General features: G+C 39.6%; 1 protein-coding gene across 1 annotated transcript in view; it reads left to right on the top strand.

Moving 5' to 3' along the window:
* Positions 1–23,644, top strand: part of GALNT2 (polypeptide N-acetylgalactosaminyltransferase 2) — a 141,975-nt gene that overhangs the window by 98,994 nt on the left and 19,337 nt on the right. Inside the window, exons 8-13 of the mRNA XM_074948819.1 lie at positions 5,574–5,661; positions 9,754–9,841; positions 11,005–11,108; positions 14,511–14,637; positions 21,287–21,379; positions 21,563–21,646. Of these exons, the coding sequence (XP_074804920.1) occupies positions 5,574–5,661; positions 9,754–9,841; positions 11,005–11,108; positions 14,511–14,637; positions 21,287–21,379; positions 21,563–21,646 (584 nt within the window). The remainder of the gene's footprint in view (positions 1–5,573; positions 5,662–9,753; positions 9,842–11,004; positions 11,109–14,510; positions 14,638–21,286; positions 21,380–21,562; positions 21,647–23,644) is intronic.

Genomic DNA, 23,644 nt, shown 5'->3' with positions numbered 1-23,644 from the left:
GTATATCAAAGCCCCCTTAGCTGAGGTTCCATCTATCCCTCTGGTTCTGTAGTGCTAGAATGGTCTCTCCTGTGTCAAAAGGGAGCAGAAAACCCCCAAACTAGCAAGCAGTTCAGTAGAGAATTTCAGAAGGAGCAAGGGAAAGGAAAATAATAAATGTTTTGTGGGAAGCCCTCAGCTTACAATCTTGTTATGCCAATACAAAAAAGTTAGGGAGAAGCAAACTCTTTTGAAGCCCACTAGCCCAGCTGGACTGAAGCCTCTCCTTACTGGGATACAGGAAGTAAACTCAAAAAAAAAAAGGAGTGCTTGTGGCACCTTAGAGACTAACATTTATTTGAGCATAAGCTTTCGTGAGCTACAGCTCACTTCATCAGATGCTTATGCTCAAATAAATTGGTTAGTCTCTAAGGTGCCACAAGTCCTCCTTTTCTTTTTGCGAATACAGACTAACACGGCTGCTACTCTGAAACCTGTCAGGAAGTTCTGAGCCAGTACAGTTCTTTATAGAGGGCAAATATTTTTTCCCCCAGGCTTCTTGTTTGTTTCTGGTTTCTGTGCTAGTACAGTGCCATTATGCACTCTTCGGGCTACACTTGACTGGTTTTAGGAAATTTCATTTAACCCCTTCATTAAAACAGAATATGGTACCTTTTATTCTGAAGTTCTGACAGGATAATGGAACACTATAAAGTGATTTACTCGGAAGAAGCATCTGATGCATTTTGCTCCACGTGTCAGCTATGTCCAGCAGGATAGAAGTGATTTAAATCCACTTAAACTTGTTTCCTCACCATCATCATATAGCAAATACCTCCCTGAGAAGCAGAAACATATATGAACTAATCATATCTGAAATCCTGAATGGTTCTCTATTTGATGTATTAGTTTCACTTTTTGCATTGTAACCTGGTTGGTTTCATATATTGTTTAATGAACATAGGACTGGTCTCCTGGATTGTTAAATCCGGTCCCCTACTATTATAGGCAACCCACCATATAAACCCATTTATGAATGGGATGGACTTCAGGTTTCTCTATTGGGGAGAAGTTAGAGTATGATATATCCTGCCCTTTCAGAAAGAAAGGCAAGACTCACTGACTAGATGACTGGAGGTTTGATAATGGAGCTCACCGCTTCCAGGTTTTATGCCTGCTCAAGTTGGTAAGGCCTGGAAACAATTCATATACAGTACGTGATGGCTCTTGGTTAACTTATGTGTCGATCTCAGACTTGCTCACAGTGCAAACAATATGTAGTTTGGCATTAATTGGCACTTTTTTTAGTCTAAGCCTAAAAGCGGAATGGATGTGAAAACTCACCTGTTTTAGGCCTAGAGATGACTTCTTCAGGTCATGGTTGGGACACATTTAATAGGGCAGTGTGGAAAGCCTGCACTGCTGCTGCCCTTGCAATACCAGCTTTGTAGGTAACTAGAGATCTTCTATTTCCAGTGCTGCTCAGTGGTCATTGGTTTTTACAAAGATTAAATACACTATAAAAGTTGATGAAAACATCTAATGGGATGGTTGCGGGGGGGGGGGGGGAGAGGAGAAGGAGAGCAGTTTTAGCAGAGCACAGTACAAATATCTTAGTGTGGTGGTTTAATTGAATCAGTTTACATGATTCACATGCTGTAACAGCATTGTCACAGTTTCCCCTCACAGATCTCTCCAGCGTACACCCCTCAGACATTGGGCCTCTGCCTTCTGTCTGGGAGTGGAATTCCATGAGTCTCCCACTCAGACTGAGTTTCTGGGCTGCAGCATCCCAGTTTACTTGCATGATTCCTGAACAGGCCCAATTGGGTTTGGCATCTGCAAGAGCCTTCCCTTAAGGAGCAGTGGCCAGTAGGTGTAAACAGTGACTCAAAGCAGCTTTTTCAAAATAAAGTTTTTTATACATAGGAACATAGCAATCAGAGAAAAGGGTTAAAGCAACAAAAGGCCTACATGCATGTTGTCTTACCTACAGCTTAGCATTCCCTCAAAGCCTAGGGAAGTCCAGCTTATCCCAGGTACTCCTGCTTCTATTGACAGGGGTTCCATCTGCTTCCCTGCAGATTCTCTTCCTGTTCTGTGGTCCTCTTTTTATGCCCCTCCAAAGTTTTTGTCTGATGTGGGACTCCTGAAACTGGCCAAACCAGCTTATGCACCCCACTGGGGGGGGAGGTCAAGGATAGGCTTCAGTGCAGATGATTGTTTGCATTATCTGTTAGGAATTGGTGATTGGTTGATGTAAAGCCGTACTCTGATCTCTGCTGTGAAGTGAGCCCCTGTAGGAGCTAATCCTTTGAAACCAGGTAACAAACTTAATCATAATCTAATAAACAATAAAATTAAATAAAATTTAATAATAATACAGATAGCTCCCGTGTTCTTCACAAGCCCAGATATTACGTCCTTTCTATTTGGCATTTTCTGTTTCCTATATTTGTTCTATAAACAAGGGTGGCATGCATATCTGGGGACAGTTTAATTCATGATCTCTGCCATCACAGCCTAACTGTAGACTGTGTAAACTTTGATTATCACTCTTATTTGACAGTGATAGACTTTAAAACAAACGAGGTTTGGAGGAAGAGAAGATGGCATTGTGACTGAGTGAGACTAGTTTTATTTCCCTGTCTCTCAAATTTCTCGTGACTTTCAGTGAGTCTCTTTAAACTTTGTTCGCACAACAGCAGAATGAGGTTATCAGTAGATCCTCGTAGTATTGTGAAGCTTAATCTTTGTGAAACCATTTGAAATCCTCTAGAATTTTAAAAAAGGAAAATATTTAGAATTCTGAGAATACTTCCTGATGGTTTAAGTAAAGTATATGATACACCAGATCTGTAAAGCCTGTATTACTTCTCTACCAAATATTAAAATGAAATACTGTATTACTTCGAATTTCCAGGATCTAGAGACTCATACTGTGTTCACACTTCATTTCCCTTCAACGTCACCACAAAACACACACACCTTTTCAGTTCTATATGCCATTGCAAAGTATAGTGGAAAACCTACAGAACAGAAGCAGCAGACTAAAAAATGTAACAAGGTTTTCACTTAGCCTTTGTTCTGATTTTCAAAATGCACATCAGACTTCCTATAGGATTTCAGCAATGCAAATTAAGTATCTTTTCGCATAACAAATGCAGTTTAATTAATGGCCATTTCAGGGGAGCCACTGAATTTAATCTTTTCAGTGGATGGTCCTGTACCCCCTATAGACTGAAGCCTGAATATCAGTTAACACTTTATCTGCATTAACAGTTTTAGTAGCATGGTGCAAGAATTAATATTAAGAATACATAAATGCTCTGTCCATTTTGTTGTCGTCTCCCCCCCCCCCCCACACACACACACACACACAATCTATTGCTTTACAAGTCATGAGGAAAACCAGGGATGATATAATCATTTAAAAAAACTGGAGAGTAATGCAGTATTAGAGAGCTACTGTCTGGTAGTTTGGACCTACAATTTAGTTTGTGGGATATTTAAAAAAATATATATATAAAAGCTTTATAAAGTTTTTGTATAAACATTGTGATACTAGTTCAGGGGTTCTCAAACTGGGGGTCAGGACTCCTCAGGGGGTCGTAAGGTTATTACATGGGGGGTCGTGAGCAGTCAGCTTCCACCCCAAACCATGCTTTTCATCCAGCATTTATAATAGTGTTAAATATATTTAAAAGTGTTTTTAATTTATAAGGGGGGTCACACTCAGAGGCTTGCTGTGTGAAAGGGGTCACCAGTACAAAAGTTTGAGAACCACTGTACTAGTGTGTGGGTATCAAAGTGAAATGGACCGGACTAGAATTCCTGGCATGTGGGAATCACAGATGGATATATAGTCAGCAAGCTGCCACCTACCCCATTACACCCACCTCTGACATAGAAGGCATGGCTGGAACTCTGCTGTGTTCTGGCAATCTCCTCCTGGTGTAACAGCCCCATATTGCAGAGCTGCAAAGGTGATTTGAGCATCTTTTACTGCCACTCAGCTGTGCCAAGCAGAATTATTTTAGAAATTGCAACCCAGAAAGGTTCTCTCAGAGATGGGCTTAGATACTGAGCAGTATTTAGTGTAGAATTGGTTGCTATACATGGACATCCAGTGCTGGTTGTACTATAAAAACAACCAGATAGGCTGCAATGTGCCTGCGTTCCCACTGTGAGGCCGCTCCCCCCGCACTTACTTTTAAACAAGGATGTTTCCCCTACCTCTATCTCAGTATTTGGAAATATTTTTACCAAAGTAAAACAACAACTTGTTTTGTTTTTTTGTTTTTGTTCAAACATCTTACTTTCTGGGGGGTTTCATTTTTTTGTTTTTTGTGTAACCCATTCATATAAATTAATGGAATAGTTAAGATCCAGCATACTTGAACTGGATGGAAAATTGACTGCTTATTTTGAGAGCACAAAAGGGATCATTTAGCGCCAGTCTTTGTCTGTGCAGTTTATATCTAGGATTAGCTCGGAGCAAGTGGATATATAAAAGGTAGGGGAGCAAAAAAGCTATATTTTGCCTTTTCTGGCCTGTCCTGTGTCTCAAGCTTGATTTGTGTGTCTGGGTTTTTCTAACCTAGACTAGACTAATTATTTCATTAGTTGTCCCTCTACTATGGATGCAACACAGTGTTCAAGGTTTAAAGTGTTCGATGAAGGGTCATACTTGGCCTATGTGCCACTACTGAAATGATATTGGTTAGGACCCTTAGCTTGAATTTTAACTACAGACCCAATTAGATCCTCCTTGACAAATTTAGTAGGCTGTAGATTTCTTACACTGAAGGTAAGATGACCTGACTCCTGTAAAATACTCAGTATTTCACAAGATTATAGGTACTTGTAATAACTTGCAGTGGCTATACTGAGATCATTAGGGAGTTAGCAATTAAGATTAATTTTAATTAATTAATCCACTTTTCATGGATTTAATATTTTGACCTTTTTCCTACCTAATTGAGTATTTGAATGTGGAGTCTATTGACCTCCTTAAGAACCCAGGTTTCTTGCATTCTGCACTGGCATGTAACATTATCCGTGCTAATGAAAGAATCTCCTGATGCAGCAGCATCAAAACATTTTTTATTTATTTTTAAATTGGGTTACGGTGGTAGACTAGCAAAGACCTGGTGAGTACTGCAGTATACTGGATTGCAGGAGACTTGAGATCTGAATTCTGGAGCAGCTTTGACACGCCTGTTCTTTGGGGTAGTTTTAAGCTAAGAATGGTGCAAGTGCTTCTGACTTGCTTTCTGAGGTTTGATGTGCAATGCAGTGATGTCTGCTTCAGGGTCAAGTCAAAGGGAGGGGATTAAATTTGTATAAAAGTAGCCTAGAATGAAGAGGGGGGTGAAAACCATAAGACGAGGCAGCTGCTTCTGGAGGTGATGGAGAGAACTCTCTTGCTGAGAGAGCCAATAGGAGAAACTCTTTCTGACTGTTCAGAGTGAGTCAAAAACAGGAAAAGGGGTGCTAATGGTCTCCCACTAAATGGTTCAACATCTCATCCTGCTTGAATCTTTTTCTATTGATTTCATTATTTCAATATTACTTTTTAATATTTATTTTAGGACAAGACCAGAGTTGTGTCTCCTATAATTGATGTAATTAATATGGACAACTTCCAGTACGTGGGGGCGTCAGCTGATTTAAAAGGCGGTATGTACCTGTACTGGAATATGAGTCAACAAAAAATTAATGCATCAAAGCGCAAAACATAATTGCTGCATTCCCAGAACAGACAGCATTAATGCACCCTTGTTCCTTTTCACACATCAGGTTGGTGTTTTCACAGTGTCTTCCTGGGCTTAGACTGGACTCAAATTGGATTCTGATTCCATTATTTGAAAACTGTTTCTTTTGAGCCATAAACAAACTCTTAAGGTTTATACTACCCTGTTCTCATGCAAAACTCTCACCAATGTTTATGGTAATTTTGCATGCACTTCAGGAGAAGCATATGGCACAGTATTTGATTCTGGTCTTAGATAAGGCATTTATCTCTATATAGCTTGGCAAGTCATCAGTAATGGAGTGCTTGTTGATTTTTTTTTTTTTTTTTTCCTCACTCTCTCTGCCCCTGATGCATGCATGCATGCACATTGTTTAAAAATTAAAACTAAACTCTCATCTCAAACAATTGGACTAAACTATTTGACAATACAGTCATTAATTGTGTGCATGGTAGGGTACAGTGGCTACCTTTAAAAATATATATATACTGGTTAGAAAGATTCTACCATTCCATTATTCCTTAATTTTATGATGGAGAACTGTTAGAAATAGTAGTGTCTTTCTTTCAAAATAATAAATTAAAAGCACTCCCTGAACCTATTGTGTGAATAGTTGACTGACAATAAACACTTTATACAACACTTATAAAACTTCAAACCAGGGCTGAGCTCTTCGGTGCTGCCATTAAAATACAAGACAAAGCAAAGTGGATGAGTGACAACCCTGGAAACTGAACTCTGTTCACATGACAGGTACTGTTCAAGCAGTTTCAGTGGAAACCCCTTCATGCTGATCTCCAGTGTGTTTCAACCATGGCTTAGAGGGGATCCGTTCAGGGAGAGTAGTTCAGTTTCCATGCCCATTTAGTCTTTAGTGTTTACTGAGACTGCCACTGGATTTGCTAGTTACATTGGCTGTCTTAGGAACGATCCCTACTGATGAAACTAGACTGAATATGGTCAGTCTTCACTTCAGACACTACACTTGAGTCTCAAGTTCCAACCTGTGACCTGGAGATGAGAGGCTCCTTATCCCTTTATTAATACGCTGAGGCATGCAATTTCCCCACAATTATATGCTCATTATTATAAAGAAGGTAAATAACTGAATTCTAAATGTATACAAAATTAGCACTTCCTAAGCATTCTGGTGGTGGTATGTATACATGTGCCAGCTTTCTAAAATATGCAAGTCTAGTGTTTTTGTTTGCCATGCTTTTAAATCCTGGATATCTGTGCACCACTATTTGTGCATTGGAATTCTCTGCCAACTGAGGTAGTATTCCCTCCTTCCAGCTGTGGACTAGCTGCCATAGTGGTTGTGCTGCTTAAACCCTTGCTCCATGGGAATGGGTGGAGAGAGGAAGAGAGGGTAATGGTGAATGTGTCTAATAGTCTGCCGCTACTCCTCATGTTACTCCTATGGAGCTGTGGTTCCCCAGTCCTGCCCACTTGCCCCCCATCAGTTTAAGCATGTGGGACCCTCTGCCATCATGGACTCAAAAGGTGGGATTTGCCTACTTTTGAATTTTAGCAATAGAAATGTTACACGTTCAAACTTTTAAAAATAGTTTAGAGGTCTGTTACATGAATATGTGGTGTCCCCCTGTTCCCTGACGACAGACCCCAATCAGAGTCACTGGGACATGTGGCATCTCTGGCCATCTCAGCAAAGGCCGAAGACTAAGCATGGAAACTGAGCTATCCTTTCATCCCTAGATGTAGTCTCTCCATGTCATGACTGAGGCATGGGAAATCTTACTTACACTGCTTTTATACATGATCTGTGGGGAGAGAACTTAATTACCCAGGACTAGCAGTCTGGTGTTTTTTCCAAGCACTACATTTATTATTATTATTATTATTTTATTTTATATTTTTTAAAGGGTAGGAGAAAGGGAAAAAAATTCCTTACTTTCACTTCTAAATCTGACCACAGTTTCCAAATCCATGTATTTTCATCTTTTTGGTCCAAGACAGTTTTCAACCTCTTCATACTGTTAATGTTGTAAAAGTGTTGTTACTTGTTGAAAAAATATCTTCAATTACTGTAATAGAATGTTATTAAATTAGATCTAAACACTTAGTGATAGGAGTGTCCATAAATTATCTTGCACATGAAGGAAGAGGAAATACCTTTTTCACATGAGGCCTGCACTTGAGTGATACGTATAAACGTGCTGTTTAAAACAACTCTTGTTATTGAGTAGGTGATCTCGGCTTATTGAGCTCAGGCTTTCCCCAGTCACTGAAGATGGTGAAGCAAAAACAATACTATCATTAAAAGTGCTTTCTACGCTTATTCTGTGTTTTGTAACACTCTCTCCTGCGTTCCAAAAAAGACCCCTTGTTTTCAGCATAGGGTATGTAACTCTTTGTCTCAATAGTGCTTGTGCACTGGAACAGCAGCTACAGTATAGGTCACTGTAATTCAAATAATTTTATGGAGTACAAAATAAATTTGACTTAATAGGATACAAAGTATCAGGGTACATTTTTCTTGTTGTGATGGAGATTTTGTTATCTAATGTAATACTACTTCCTTTTATATCTAAAAGTGCTTTTTAAGAGATGAAAGCTCTAAATATAATGTGGAAATGCTTTTTTTAGTGTTTATAGAATAAACATTTTATAGGAACCTCCAAACTTGTCAAGAGGTTTGCCCTGTTGGCACGCTTGTCTGATGAAATACTTCAGAACTACTACTCATTTTCTGTGAATATAAAATTAATATAAATATCTTGTGGGGTCAAAGATGGATTCAGCTGTTTTCATTTTGCTGTCCACATCAATTCTACCAGGCAGAAATCTATTAGCACGTGTTAAGGATCCTTAGTGCAATAGACGTGGTGGGGCAAATGTTTCCTGAGCCAGTTTTGTCCTTTTCCTATCTATCCCATTTCTCCAAAGGCAAATTGCTATACCTCCATTCAGAAAAGGAAAACCTCTGATCTCTCTTGACAAATTTGGAAATCCTCCATTAGATGACCTAATCTGTTCTAAATGCTTTTGGTAGCAGGTATAGTGTGAATAGCTGTCATGTTAGTCATTACGCAATAAGCATTGTAGCTTTCTCCTAGTATAGTGTGTAAACTTCCATGCTTCAGGGCATGAGGCTTCCTCAGATGTGGGAATAGGAAGAAATTTTCACTTGGCCAATTATCCCATAGCTGCTGGGTTTCTCGCACCTTCTTCTGAAGCATCTGGTACGAGCCACAGTTGGAGACAGAATGCTGGACTGGATACATGACTAGTCTGATCTAGCTTTGGCAGTTTCTATGCTTGTTTTCCTAATCTTAATTCATAAAGCAAGCTGTCCAAAGAAAGAGGTTTTTCACCCTTACATAAAACAATTTTAGTTAAACATAAAGCACTGCACCTGAAGGTTTTAACATGCCATATTTTCTAAGCATGCAGTTAAAGAAAGTGGCATAAGTAGGTTTCCAAACTAGGTAGGTGAACGAAATTGCAAATAATCTATGGTGACATCCAGGAGAGTGCTGCTTGTAATAAACAGAGATGAACAAATAAACAAACATTAGCTGCTGTGGGAGTGATATGTATAATCTGACCAATCAGATAACTGTGGTAATGACCTCTTGTGTCCATGATGACTGAAAGTTCTTTGATGCTCTACTTAACCAGAGGTGTGTGAGACTAGATCCATACCAAGGCTTTTTGTTTCTCATTTAGTGTTGCTGACTGTGGATTTTAAAATACAATATAGAAGTATTTCAAGATAAATTTAGTTTACATTTGAGCCCATTTCTGTCTCATATCTAGATTCTTCTCTTCCATCCTTTCCTTTTCATTTCTGTTCTCCCCTCAGATGTTTACCTGAGTTCAGATGTTCATTTGAATCCTTATGTTAAACTATTTGTTTTGCGCTAACCATCTAATCTGAATGTCCGTTCCCAATTTTTAGTAAGAAAAAGCATCAGTAAAAGCTGAACAATGAATTAAAACTTCAGTTAACTTTCCATTTTTTTCCTTTCTGATTTTTTCCCCCCCCTTTTAGGCTTTGATTGGAACTTGGTGTTCAAATGGGATTACATGACACCAGAGCAAAGAAGAGCAAGACAAGGAAACCCAGTTGCTCCCATAAAGTATGTTCCTGTCAACATCTTTCCCCTCACAAAACAATGTTGTAGATATTTTAAAATGTGCAACTTCCTGAGCTACTATCTCCCAAATGTTGTCTTTGACAAATGATCCCTATGCTAACTGATAAGTGCTAGGGAGTCCTTTTATGAAAGTTTAAATGCAAGACAAAAACTTGCAGGACTATAATGTTTTTCTAGAACGTTGCCTGAAGCTGAGTCGTACATTACTTTTTTCCTTTCCCATCCTTCACGTATGGTTTTTAGTATTGTGCAAGCTGGTGTTGTACCACATGTAACAGAAGCAAGAAGCTGATAGTACAAGTCTGTGGATTTGAATGGAAATAATCACTGTTATTCATTGTTCAGCTTCCATTATTGATAAACGTAATAAGCAAAAGTCTGATAGCATTTAATAGTTAACATCAAGAGCTTCTTCTGTTTTTCCCTTTTTCTAGAATGTGTAGAACTATTTTTTAACTAGCTTGTTGGCCTGTTAAACATCATAGGTTAATTATCAACAGTTAACTGTCAGATGTATATGACATGAACACATTATAATATATACTCTATGTACACCACTTGGCTTGACAAACATTGAAAAATGTAAATATGACTGAATGGACTACTTCATTTCCCCAGCTGCAAAAAGAGGATATTTACCCTACCTCATTGGGGTGATGAGGCTTAGTTCTTTCATTGCTTGTATAGCACTCTTGAGACCCTTAGCTAGAATCTGTTATAAGTGCAAAATAACTATTATTTCTAAGGATCTTAGTGTACTGTCTGCACTTATAAGATGACCCCTTCTTTCATGAATTGAAATTAATACCTTTATTATGCTAAGACTATGGTAAAGGTTTTAAAATTCAGTTTGACTCTGAGTACATGTCCTATATAAAAGGAATGAGAGACCTGAATAAGGATCTGGAAATAGAAACAAACTTTAGGTATATAAGCCATGAAGCAGTATATTCCTTAGAAATGCTAGTGTGGTGGTATGCATGTAGTGCTATATGAGGAATAGTGACTAAATGCCTTCAAGATAAAAATATTGCAAGACTACTTCAAGTAAGCATTCAGCCTTGAAGGTTCAAATGATAAAGCATAATAAACTGGCAGATCATTAAATATTTAACTTCTGACTTTTCTCCCTTCTGTCTCTTTAGAACACCAATGATAGCTGGCGGGTTGTTTGTGATGGACAAATTCTATTTCGAAGAGTTAGGAAAGTATGATATGATGATGGATGTGTGGGGTGGAGAAAACTTAGGTATGTACATGGCTTTCTTCTGTTTGTACAGTCAGGATTTAAATGACAGTTAAGACTAAGTGGATTATTGGCAAAAATTCAAAGACGGCCAAGCTTCAGATTAAAATAAAGAATTAGAACGGGGTAGGACTAGAATGTTGAATATGAGTGACTGAGAGGGAAGCATTTGTTAACTATACAGTTCAATTATTTTTGTGAAAAGGCAGGCCAATAAAATGGAAGTAAGAAATTACAGGAATACAGATTGCATTTTTGAAAAATAATTTCCGGTATAGCTCTAAAATGGCATTGTCTTCTAGCTAAATTGATTAAAATGCAGCAGTGTCTAAGTGCTACCAGTTTAAGGGGTTTCTTAAGATGTTGCTGAAATTTAATCATGTAAAACAGAACACAAAAGTTCATGGGTTTAATCCTCTTATGTATACTTTAAGAAATCAATTAAAATGTAGCTGGCTGAAGACTGATCTAATATAATTTTTTATCATCTGTTCTAGTAGACCACTTGGACCTAAGTTTAAGATAGTTCTATTATTTTGGGAAAAAACTGGCCTTTGGCCATGTTCCAATGCTTGTTCTTGGGCTAAGGGTGATATTTGAGCTGAATAATTCTGTTTTGGTTGTTTGGGTTACAGTAGCATGAAGTTTTCTGCTTCTGCTAAGAGAGGTGTATTCAAAAACATTTTTCACTGTGACAGCTTTTTAGAACTTCCAGTTTGCTTCTGTCTTTACTGAAGGACTATATTAAGAGGTTTCAGAGTAGCAGCCGTGTTAGTCTGTATCCACAAAAAGAAAAGGAGTACTTGTGGCACCTTAAAGACTAACAAATTTATTAGAGCATAAGCTTTCGTGAGCTACAGCTCACTTCATCGGATGCATACAGTGGAAAATATAGGGGGGAGATTTTATATACAGAGAGAACATGAAACAATGGGTGTTACCATACACACTGTAACAAGAGTGATCAGGAAAGGTGAGCTATTACCAACAGGAGAGTGGGGGCGGGAGGGAACCTTTTGTAGTGATAATCAAGGTGGGCCATTTCCAGCAGTTGACCAGAACAGTAGGGGGGGAAATAAACAAGGGGAAATAGTTTTACTTTGTTTTACTATATTAAAATATATAAAATAAAATATAGTTTTACTATATTAAGTATCTTAGACATTTTTTAAAGTACTTTAATTTAGAAACCAGTTACAGTTCAAATTTGTGTACTGCATATGCACAGTACACTACTTTCAAACTTTTAGTGTGTCATATATCCATCCATCCATTCAGGGTTTTTTACATACACTCTTATTTAAAGCCTCGGAGTGCATTTATGTGAATCTGTTGCCAGAAGTACACTACAGTAATGCAAATAATTCAGTACATTCAAGGATTGGAAGGATTGTCTGGTCTCACCTCCTATATAACACAGGCCATGGAACTTCACTAAAATAACTCCTGGCTGAACTATAATACACATGAGAGTATTCAAACACTTGATTCAAGTGTTTGGCTCTCATGTTGATTGTGCATTACTAAATCATGCTTATTTGAAAGTTGCAATTATGGTCACTTTTTTAAAAATTACCAGGAAATTCATTGTAAAACTAATACTGCATGTTGCAGTTGACTTTACTTTAACTGAAAGCATTTTTAACCAGTGCATACAGTATTATCCTTGAGCCAGTCAGTATATTTTAATGCCCTTCTTTCTTTACCTGCTGATGGAAGGTTCCATCAGCTCACTCAGTCCTTTTTTCCTTCTGTGGGAACACAGCCCTGAGATCCCTGTCCAAGCACTTTCTCTCCTGCTGTCCCACACGTTCTCTATACGGTTTCCTTTCACTCTTTTGGCCCGAATCCAGAAGAGCACTTAAGTACATGTTTAATTTTAAGCATGAGTAGTCCTACTGACTTCATGTGCTTAAAGTTAAGCAGGTGCTTAAATGCTTTTCAGGATCAGGAGCTTGAGGTGGGGCGGGGAGGGCAGACTGGAAGCTGTAATTCTCTCAAGGTGAAGAGTTTCTAAGGGTATGTCTACGCTACGAAATTAGGTCGACATTACAGAAGTCAGTTTTTAGAAATCGATTTTATGCAGTCAATTGCATATGTCCACACTAAGCGCATTCAGTCGGCAGAGTGCATGGAACTTGGGGAGGAGGGTGGGCGGTTACACAGGGGCTGCAGCAGCGGTCTGTGCTCCTGCTGCCTTTCCTCCACCAGAAGCCAGAGCATATCCGTTTGATCCCCCAGTAGCCTCAGCATTGCATCCTGCCTCCTCTCATCATGCTGCCGCCACCTCTCCTCTTGCTCCCGCAACCTCTCATCTTGCTCGTCCCTCCTGTCCTCGCGTTCATTTTCTGCTTTCCTGGACTCTGCCATTGTTTTCCTCCACACATTCTGCTGAGCTCTTTCAGTGTGGGAGGACTGCATGAGCTCAGAACATTTCATCATGAGTGCGTTTTTTTTTTTCTGCCTTCTCATCTGCACTAGCCCCTGGGACGGAGATGATAGGGGGAGCGTTGAAACATTTGCAGCTGCGAGAGGGGGGGAAAAAGGGAGAGTAGTATTTAAAGACACATTTTAGAGAACAATGGGTCGACTCTTTCATGATGAACCAAGCTGTTAACATTACATAGTCGCATTTTGCCTTTTATATTGAGGGCCTGCCGGTTTGGTGTGAGAGATCACACACACCGAGCCGGGCAACAGAATTTGGCTTGCAGGCAGGTATTTCAAAATTTATTGTAAAAATAAAATCAACTTCAATATTGAATACAAACGCTATCTTGTTGGACTGAATTCGTGATTATTTCAATCCTTTTTTTAAAAAGCTAGCTTTTTGTGCAAACTGTGCCAGTTCTAATTCCATGATCTGACATTCAGAAGAAATCCTCCTAAACCCCGTATGACTTCTAATATTGACATCTGTTGTGTGCTTACCCTTCACCCAGCTCTCTGCTGAAACTATGCAAACTAGCTTCAAACTTTTATCAATAAGTACAACTCTACATAGCTCACACTTGAATTTAGTTGTTTTGTTTCGCATCAGTCCACTATAGATTTTAATCTCTGGTCCGAAAGCTGTGTAAACTCTCTAGTAAAACTCACCAGTGGAACTTTATAAATACTGGCAGGCAAAGGGATATAAATCCATAGCTGCTTCTCCAGAGTTTAGAGAACACTGAAGTGAGACTGTCAGACATGCTGATCCCAGTTTGTTAGCTTTTTCAGAGAGTCATCTTTACTTTTCTTCCAGACAAGTACCTATAAAAGCTCATTATGTTCTCTGCAAGCTAAATATTTTCCTTTAATCCTACGTGACATAGTACATATATTGGAAAAATGTGTGAAGAGTCAGAATTTACAAATTACTTTAGGTTTATGTGGATTCTTATCATGCATTCCTAATTGCAGAGATTTCATTCAGAGTGTGGCAATGTGGAGGGAGCCTTGAAATTATCCCATGCAGCAGAGTGGGTCATGTATTCCGCAAGCAACATCCTTACACCTTCCCTGGTGGGAGTGGTACTGTGTTTGCAAGGTAACTATTTGCAAGTTCTTGGCTAAATTGTGGAACTGTGGATTTTGGGGTTTTTCCAGTTAGCCAGCAGGTGGCAGTAACTTCATTAAACTTCCAGGGCCTTTTACTAAAAATATGTACAATAGGATCTGAAGTGCAAATCTTATGAAGAAATTTTTTAATTAAAAGGAGATTACCTTTCAGCCCTAGTGATAACTCAGATGCTGAAATTAGGGCAAAAATAAAAATTGGAAGATTAAGCTGATAGTGGTGAAATGTTTTAATAAAGAGGTAAGGAATTGCCTGCTATCAGCCGGAAGAATTCTGGGCCAAATGGGGAAAGGGAAACAATGGAAAATATTTTAACAATGGAAACTTATCAACTTTGAAAACTTTGTGTGTATATCTTCTTAAAAGGTCTTGAGGGAAATAAAGGCTTTATCTTCAGTATTCAGTCTGTTTTTAAAAGATGAAGAAAATTAAATTGTTCATTTTTCCACGTCAGACACTCAGAATCCACCAACGGTGTGTTCTTTTTGTATATTTGTGTGTTACATTTTGGTTTGAGGTTGCTAGTTCAATACTAAACAATTCTGTGGTGTCATGTTAATAATCACATAGGCCCAGATTCTGATACTTGCAATGAGTAGTACCTATTAGAATCTGACCTGTCAAAAATATCCACTCCTCTTTCTTTGTGTGTGTTATATGAAGTTTTCCTTCCTTATACTGTAACTTTAACCCCCCCCCCCCCCGCCCCCCACCACCACCACCTTTTTGGGGAGGCAGCATGGTTCAGAAGTTAAGAAATCCCATCTCTGCTATTGATTCACTGTGTGAACTTGAATCACTAACTTCTTCTCAGTTCTGTAGAATGAGGAAAATGATTTTTATCAACTTTTGTAAAGAGCTTTGAGACCTATGCATCAAGGTACAGTATAAATACATTGTAGTAGTATTACATTCACGTGTTGTTTTCCCAAAGAATCAGAGATGCAGCATGAGGCCTGGTCTACACTTAAAGTTTAGATCAACATAAGTGTGTCATTAAGGGGTGTGAAATTGAGCACCATAGCTATGCCAGCCTAACCCAGTGTAGATGCTACTAGGTTGATGGACGAATGCTACCGCCACTTGGCAAGGCAGATGGAAAAACCCCTTCTGTCACTGTAAGAAGAGTCTATATTACGTCGCCACAGCACTGTAGCTGAGCCACTGTAGTATCCGTAGCATAGACAAACCCTTATTCTAGGCACAAAGTATGTCGAGCATTTGCGTTTGGGAATTCCTCCAAGTTCTCCCAAGTTGATGAAGCATCAATAATTTATAGGATTTACAAAATGCTAAATGCAAACAGAATAAAATGATGTGTTTTGTACTGTAGGGATTCCTGGAGCCCAAGCAAATCATATTTAATACGAGTCATCTAGAGCAGTGGTTTTCAAACTTTTTTTTTCTGGTGACCCAGTAGAAGAAAATTGTTGATGCCCACGATCCCATGGAGCTGGGGATGAGGGGTTTGGGATGTGGGAGGGGGCTCTGGGTTGGGGGGGTTGGGCGGCTCAGTGGTGGGGCAAGGGATTGGGGCGTGGGCTTACCTCCAGCTGCTCCTGGTCAGCAGCACAGTCAGGGTGCAGAGGCAGGCTTCCTGCCTGTCCTGGCACCGCGGACTGCGCTGTGCCCCAGAAGCAGCCAGCAGATCTGGCTCCTAAGTGGAGGTGCGCAAGCGACTCCAAGTGGCTCTCGCCCACAGGCACATATCCCCCCCCCCCCCCCCCCCGAATGCGGAGCCAGTGCTCAGGGTGGGAGTAGCACAAGGAGCCCTGTGGCCCCCCCTGCCTACGAGCCGGACCTGTTGCCAGGATGCAGTGCGGTTTCAGAACAGGTAGGGGCTACTAGTTTTCACGGCTGGCTGCCAGGGTCTCTCGGTGCTGAGTAAGGCAACCCAGTGCCTTGCATTCCACGACCTAGTGCTGGTCGCGACCTGAACTTTGAAAACCACTGATCTAGGGAGCCCAGACATACGTTCTTCACACCTGGAAGCTTTTGAGCCAATCCCTTAGGCAGTGTTTCACATTAGATAAAATACTCTCTCTTTGGAAGTGCAGATTGATTCTACTTTTTACGCAGCACTAATGAATTGGCTGGTTTGGTGAAATAAAATTACTGGTCTTGTTTCTCTGAATAGTTTTAGCAGGGATTTTTCTTTAAATATCTGCTTTCCCCTTTCTGTTGAGATCTGAATGTTATGCTGCTGTGGAAAATTATTAATGGCACATGTGAGGAAACAAAAGATTGATAATGAAATACCCTGTCTTGATTACATTATATTAATATTACACCAGGAAATAAGATGATCTACTGATTCCACTATATGGGTTGGGTTTATGACGTAACTGCATATCAATTTCACAGTAGCTTTCAGGGTCATGTTAATGAAAGACTATGTAATTTGCACACTGCTCTGCAATTTTCAGTTTTGGGCTAATACCAAGACGCTTTTCCTCCCAAAAGACTTAATAGGTACTTAATAGAGATGGGCGAAATTTTTCAGACAAGTAGCTTACTAGCCAAGAAAGCATGTTTGGGTTAACCAAAACTATTTGCGAATTTGTGTCAGATTCACACAATTGTTTCAACCAAACTGGAAAAATCAAAATGTTTTGGTAATGTCAAAGTTCAACTTTTTGGTTCTGACCAAAAATTCTATTTTAAATTTCAGGCATTTTGACAAAGCAAAGGAAAGGCAGACACCAGATTCAGAAAATGACAAGAGGTGGAGGTTCATCCCTTATAAGTTTTAGCCCAGTGGTTAGGGCATTCACCTGGAATGTGAGAGACAAAGAATTTGAAATTGTGTCTCCCACACTGAGAGAGAGTGCTCTACGGTCCAGGTTGCAGTGTCATTCTCACACTTTCCCTGTACAAATTGTCACTATGAATGACAATGGATAGTCATTGGGCCAGGGAGAAAGAGCTTTTAAGGGAGGCACCATCACCACCTTCTCCAACAATTTTAACAGGATTCAGAGTAGCAGCCGTGTTAGTCTGTATTCGCAAAAAGAAAAGGAGGACTTGTGGCACCTTAGAGACTAACAAATTTATTTGAGCGTAAGCTTTCGTGAGCTACAGCTCACTTCATCAGATGCATTCAGTGGAAAATACAGTGGGGAGATTTATATACACAGAGAACATGAAACAATGGGTGTTACCATACACACTGTAATGAGAGTGATCAGGTAAGGTGAGCTATTACCAGCAGGAGAGCGGGGTGGGGGGGACCTTTTGTAGTGATAATCAAGGTGGGCCATTTCCAGCAGTTGACAAGAATGTCTGTCTGAAAAAAGAAAAGGAATACTTGTGGCACCTTAGAGACTAACCAATTTATTTGAGCATGAGCTTTCGTGAGCTACAGCTCACTTCATCGGATGCATACTCCACAGTATGCATCCGATGAAGTGAGCTGTAGCTCACGAAAGCTCATGCTCAAATAAATTGGTTAGTCTCTAAGGTGCCACAAGTACTCCTTTTCTTTTTGCGAATACAGACTAACACGGCTGTTACTCTGAAGAATGTCTGAGGAACAGTGGGGAGTGGTGTGCCCTGAATACATCATAGGGCCTAATCACATCAGCCACAATATCAGAGGCTCGTTCACCTGCAGATCTACAAATGTGATATATGCCATCATGTACCAGCAGTGCCCCTCTGCCATGTACATTGGTCAAACTGGACAGTCTCTACGTAAAGGAATAAATGGACACAAATCAGATGTCAAGGATTATAACATTCAAAAACCAGTTGGAGAACACTTCAGTCTCTCTGGTCACTCGATTACAGACCTAAAAGTGGCAATACTTCAACAAAAAAAACTTCAAAAACAGACTCCAAGGAGAGACTGCTGAATTGGAATTAATTTGCAAACTGGATACAATGAACTTAGTTTTGAATAGAGACAGGGAGTGCATGGGTCATTACACAAAGTAAAACTATTTCCCCATGTTTATTTCCCCCCGCCCCCCCACTGTTCCTCAGACGTTCTTGTCAGCTGCTGGAAATGGCCCACCTTGATTATCACTACAAAAGGTTCCCCCCACCCCGCCCGCTCTCCTGTTGGTAATAGCTCACCTTACCTGATCATTCTTGTTACAGTGTGTATGGTAACACCCACTGTTTCATGTTCTCTGTGTATATAAATCTCCCCACTGTATTTTCCACTGAATGCATCCGATGAAGTGAGCTGTAGCTCACAAAAGCTTACGCTCAAATAAATTTGTTAGTCTCTAAGGTGCCACAAGTACTCCTTTTCTTTTTGCGAATACAGACTAACACGACTGCTACTCTGAAATCTATAACCAATGTCTCTCCTGCTCTGCCTTTCCACGTGGCTGATTTTCCTCCTCCTCCCCCTTTGGCTGCCCAGCTGCATCAAGGACTGAAAGGCCGTGAAAACCCTTACAAGTCACTGTAATTGCTTTTGGGGGGGTGGGTGGATAAGGTTAATTAATACAATTTTGTTTATACTTGAATTGCTGTTGACTAAATTAGGAAGTATCCCTGACAAAAGCCAGAAGCAGAAGGGGAGCTGAAAAATAACTCCTCAGTTTTGGCTGAAAGGGAGTTTATTTAGAAAATTAGCAGTTTCCACAAGGAAATTATCGCCAATCAAAACGCAGAGATTGTTTGAGCTTCCTCTTTGCTTGTGGTTTTTGCACTCAGGAGTTTTTGACCAGCTCGTGGTCATTTCATTTCCCCTGCAGAATCAGAAGGATACAAATTAAAGATGTCTTAACTCCCAAAGCAATGTGTGTTTCCAAAGATAACATAAGAACAGCCATACTGGGTCAGACCAGAGGTCCATCTAGCCCAGTATCCTGTCTTCCAGCAGTGGCCAATGCCAGGTGCTGCAGAGGGAATGAACAGAACAGTCAATCATTGAGTGATCCATCCCCCGTTGTCCACTCCTAGCTTCTTGCAAACCAGAGGCTAGGGACAGCCATAACATGGGGTTCGCAAAAAGAAAAGGAGTACTTGTGGCACCTTAGAGACTAACCAATTTATTTGAGCATAAGCTTTTGTGAGCTACAGCTCGCTTCATCGGATGCCCAGATAAATTGGTTAGTCTCTAAGGTGCCACAAGTACTCCTTTTTCTTTTTGCGAATACAGACTAACACGGCTGTTACTCTGAAACATGGGGTTGAATCCCTGAACATCTTGGCTAATAGCCATTCATGGACCTATCCTCCCTGAGCTGATGAAGATGGGTAATGTCCCATAAATCACTAGAGATTTTTATTGCCAAATGTACAAAATAGGCTTCAGAGCATGGAAGGGGCTAATGAAATAAAACTTTAATTCCCCAAACGATCACTTCTAATTTTGTAAAAGGTAATAAGGCTCCCTCTGGGAGCAGAGGGGTGTGTGTGAAGAGAAAGTTTTGACAGGAGGAAGAGCTGAAAAACTACATTTTAGAGAGTTTAAAAAGTTTGTACTGGGAATATTGTCCATATCCTTCCTGTCCAATTGTACATACCTCAGGAGGTCATAGAGATGTCTAAAAATGACCTAAGTACATAACTACTTAAAATTGAAGGTTTCAAAGTAGCAGCCATGTTAGTCTGTATTCGCAAAAAGAAAAAAGGAGTACTAGTGGCACCTTAGAGACTAACCAATTTATTTGAGCATAAGCTTTCGTGAGCTACAGCTCACTTCATCGGATGCATCCGATGAACGGAGCTGTAGCTCACGAAAGCTTATGCTCAAATAAATTGGTTAGTCTCTGAGGTGCCACTAGTACTCCTTTTCTTTTTTTAAAAATTGAAGGGGTCTCACAATCTTTGTCATCTCAGCTGTAACAAAACCTCTAGGTTCATAAGTCTAAATGTTTCACCACTTACAATTATTTATCTGTTCAAGGTGGTGTGTAGTGGAGGGACAAAAAGGAGGTTGAGAAATGCACATTCCATAAGATGGTGTGTCAGTTTTCTCTGGCTTTAGTGAAAACTGCTTGTAAGATAAAAGGCAAACTGTCAAATATTGCCAGCTATTGAGATTTTAGATTCTTCCAAATTGCTGATTCAAAAACCACTCAGTAAATTTGGTTTCTTTGCAAGATGTGGCCTAATGAATTAACAAAATTGCTTTCAAAAAGAGCTTTGTAGAAAATGAAAGCCTTGAACTAAACTTTTTACCTTTTCTAATTGGAAGCTTGGACCTGCTATTAGGACTGGTCTGCTATTCCTGATTAATGTCATGTATGAACTCTTTTATTGCAAAATAAGTATGTCCACACATGGAATTAATTAGGAATAGGTAATCCACTTTAAATTCACACCTTATCTTATTATGGGTTAATTTTCATGTGTTGACAAGCCCTTAGGCTATCTCTACACTGCGGGACTATAATGGCATAGCTGAGGCACTTGGTGTGGAATTTTCACACTCTTGAGCATTATACCTATGTTGACCTAAATTTTAAGTGTGGAGTAGACCTAAGCATAAGGAAGGCACAAAATCCATTCCAAATGTGTGCGCTTCAGTCATAGCACCTCTCTGACATGTGTAGTAGTGGGTGGGGGAAAAATAAACATAATCAAAACAGACAAAAATAAGAGTCATGATTGTGACAGGAGAAAACATAACCTGCATCTCAATTTGATTTGTTCCTAGAAATACGCGTAGGGCAGCAGAAGTGTGGATGGATGAGTACAAAAATTTCTATTACGCAGCAGTGCCTTCAGCCAGAAACGTACCTTACGGCAAGTAAGTCTGATCTGCTGCTTCTTACTATTCACTTATTGTGTTTGCCATTAGTAGTTCATGAGAGCAAAGGGGTGTTTCATTTCTTTGAAATATATTTCTACTGATAAATGTCTCACTTATTAAATGTGCTTTAAAATGCATCTAATGCAACTGCCAGAACTTGCTGTTTTTGTTTCTCTCTAGTATTCAAAGCCGAATGGAACTGAGAAAGAGACTTAGCTGCAAACCTTTCAAGTGGTATCTTGAAAACGTCTATCCTGAGTTAAGGTGAGTCTCAAACAGCCTTTCTGTTTTCTGGCAGCGTAGGTTCTTTCTTTACCTGGCTTTGGCCAGAAACTTTACTACATCTCTCCTGCACAGGCATCTAGGATATTAGCTAGTTAAAACATGCAGTTTTGCTTAGTACTTTATTCTGCTCTCATTTTCTTCACTGACCCATCCCCTTTCCTCTTGCTCCATATCAATATTGCAATTGCATCATGTGATTCAGTCACTGCTAAGAGGGCTGACTTTCTTCTCCAAAACTGCTGTACTCCTGGGCTAGCTGCTTGCTGGAAATGCATCATTCTTCATCCTTCTCTGCTCTCCGCTTCACCAGTGTGACATGCTTAGCTCTGTGAGAAGCCTTAAACTAGGTGCAGTGAAAAACTTTTACTGCCAGTTTATTGAGCGATCCTCCCATGTAGATTTATGTGATAGGTTAACTGAGGTCTTCAGATGAAAACATTTAAGGTACACCTCTACCCCGATATAACGCTGTCCTCCGGAGCCAAAAAATCTTATCGTGTTATAGGTGAAACCGCGTTATATTGAACTTGCTTTGATCCACCGGAGCGCGCAGCCCCACCTCCCTGGAGCGCTGTTTTACTGTGTTATATCCAAATTCATGTTATATCTGGTCACGTTATATTGGGGTAGAGGTGTACTTTGGAGGCATTGGTTAGAGCCCAGGCATGAGAATATCTGGTGGATTTCCATTCATCTCTTCTGTAGGACAGAAAAATCTTCAGAGCTGTATTTATTTACCAGACAAAGATTTTAAATGAATAAAACCACCATGGCTTAATAGCCTACCACTAACCCTACCTGTCAGACCTAGGGGGTCTGTGAGCTAGTATCTGTCATATAGCTAATCTTATTAAATAATTGTAGAATGGTATGTGGCTTTTATACAGTAGCACATTTCTTGCTGTAGGAGTTCCAAAACACTTTAAGTTAGAATACAATTAGATAAATACTGGTAGTACAGTGATCTTTGTAGGCAAAAGCAGCAGCTAATATACCCTCAGTAAAAACTTTCACAGACCCATAAACATTAGAACCTGTCTTATAAAGAGGGATAATAATGGTAAGGAGACCAGTTATTTTTTTTTTCTTTTCAAAAAGTGCCATGGGATATATACTTTCCCTTAGAGTTGGGTAAAAATGATCTCTGTTCCATTTGAACAGATGTTCCTCTCCCTGCAACTCCCCCCCACCCGTACCTACCGACAGTTATGCTTTAGGGTGTCTTGTTTTAGGATTTGCATGAATTTCATTTGAAACTTAACTAGAAATTTTAAGATTACTCGTACCTTCCTGCAAGTCCTCAAGCAGCTAATAAATTTGGCATTTTGTAGCTTTGTTCTTTCACCATGTCACCATCTTGAATTTTACCTCAAGATGGCAATGCTAAATTTTAGTGGAAGTATCCTCAATGAAGGCTAATAGATAACTTATAACAAATACTATTCCCCAGTCTTCAGTAAATAAAGCATTATTAACCTGTAATTCTTTACCATGTCAAGCTTTTAAAATATTAGCAGTTAATTACGGCTTAAACCTCCTTTGTAAAGTCAGTGTCCAGACCCTCATTCTTTCCTAATAAATGGCTCTTTTTTAAAATGAACCTTCCTTAAAAGTTGGAGAGCTCAATGGTTAGTGTTCAGATCCACGTTAGGTTTTATGCTAAACTACTTGTTCAGTTGTGGCATAAACTTTCCACCTGTCTTTGCAAGGCTTTGGGGCCAAAATGTCAAGATTTCAGCTGCATCCAAACTAGAATAAAAATTTAACAATCACTGCAATTTTGAATCCAACCTGGAATCAAAACCGTAGGGGTGGGTTCTGTGCAGGAATTACTAGATGAGATTTTATGTCCTGTTATGCAGGTGGTCGTCTGGGCTAAAAAAAAAAAAAAAAAAAAAAAATCTGATTACAAGTGGTGAGAACTGGGAAATCACTATTTATCTATTTATAAATCAATCATATGCAACTCAGTTTATC

Source organism: Natator depressus, chromosome 3, assembly GCF_965152275.1.
Source record: "Natator depressus isolate rNatDep1 chromosome 3, rNatDep2.hap1, whole genome shotgun sequence".
Classification (NCBI taxonomy): Eukaryota; Metazoa; Chordata; order Testudines; family Cheloniidae; genus Natator; species Natator depressus.
This window is presented reverse-complemented; position numbering and strand designations above follow the sequence as displayed.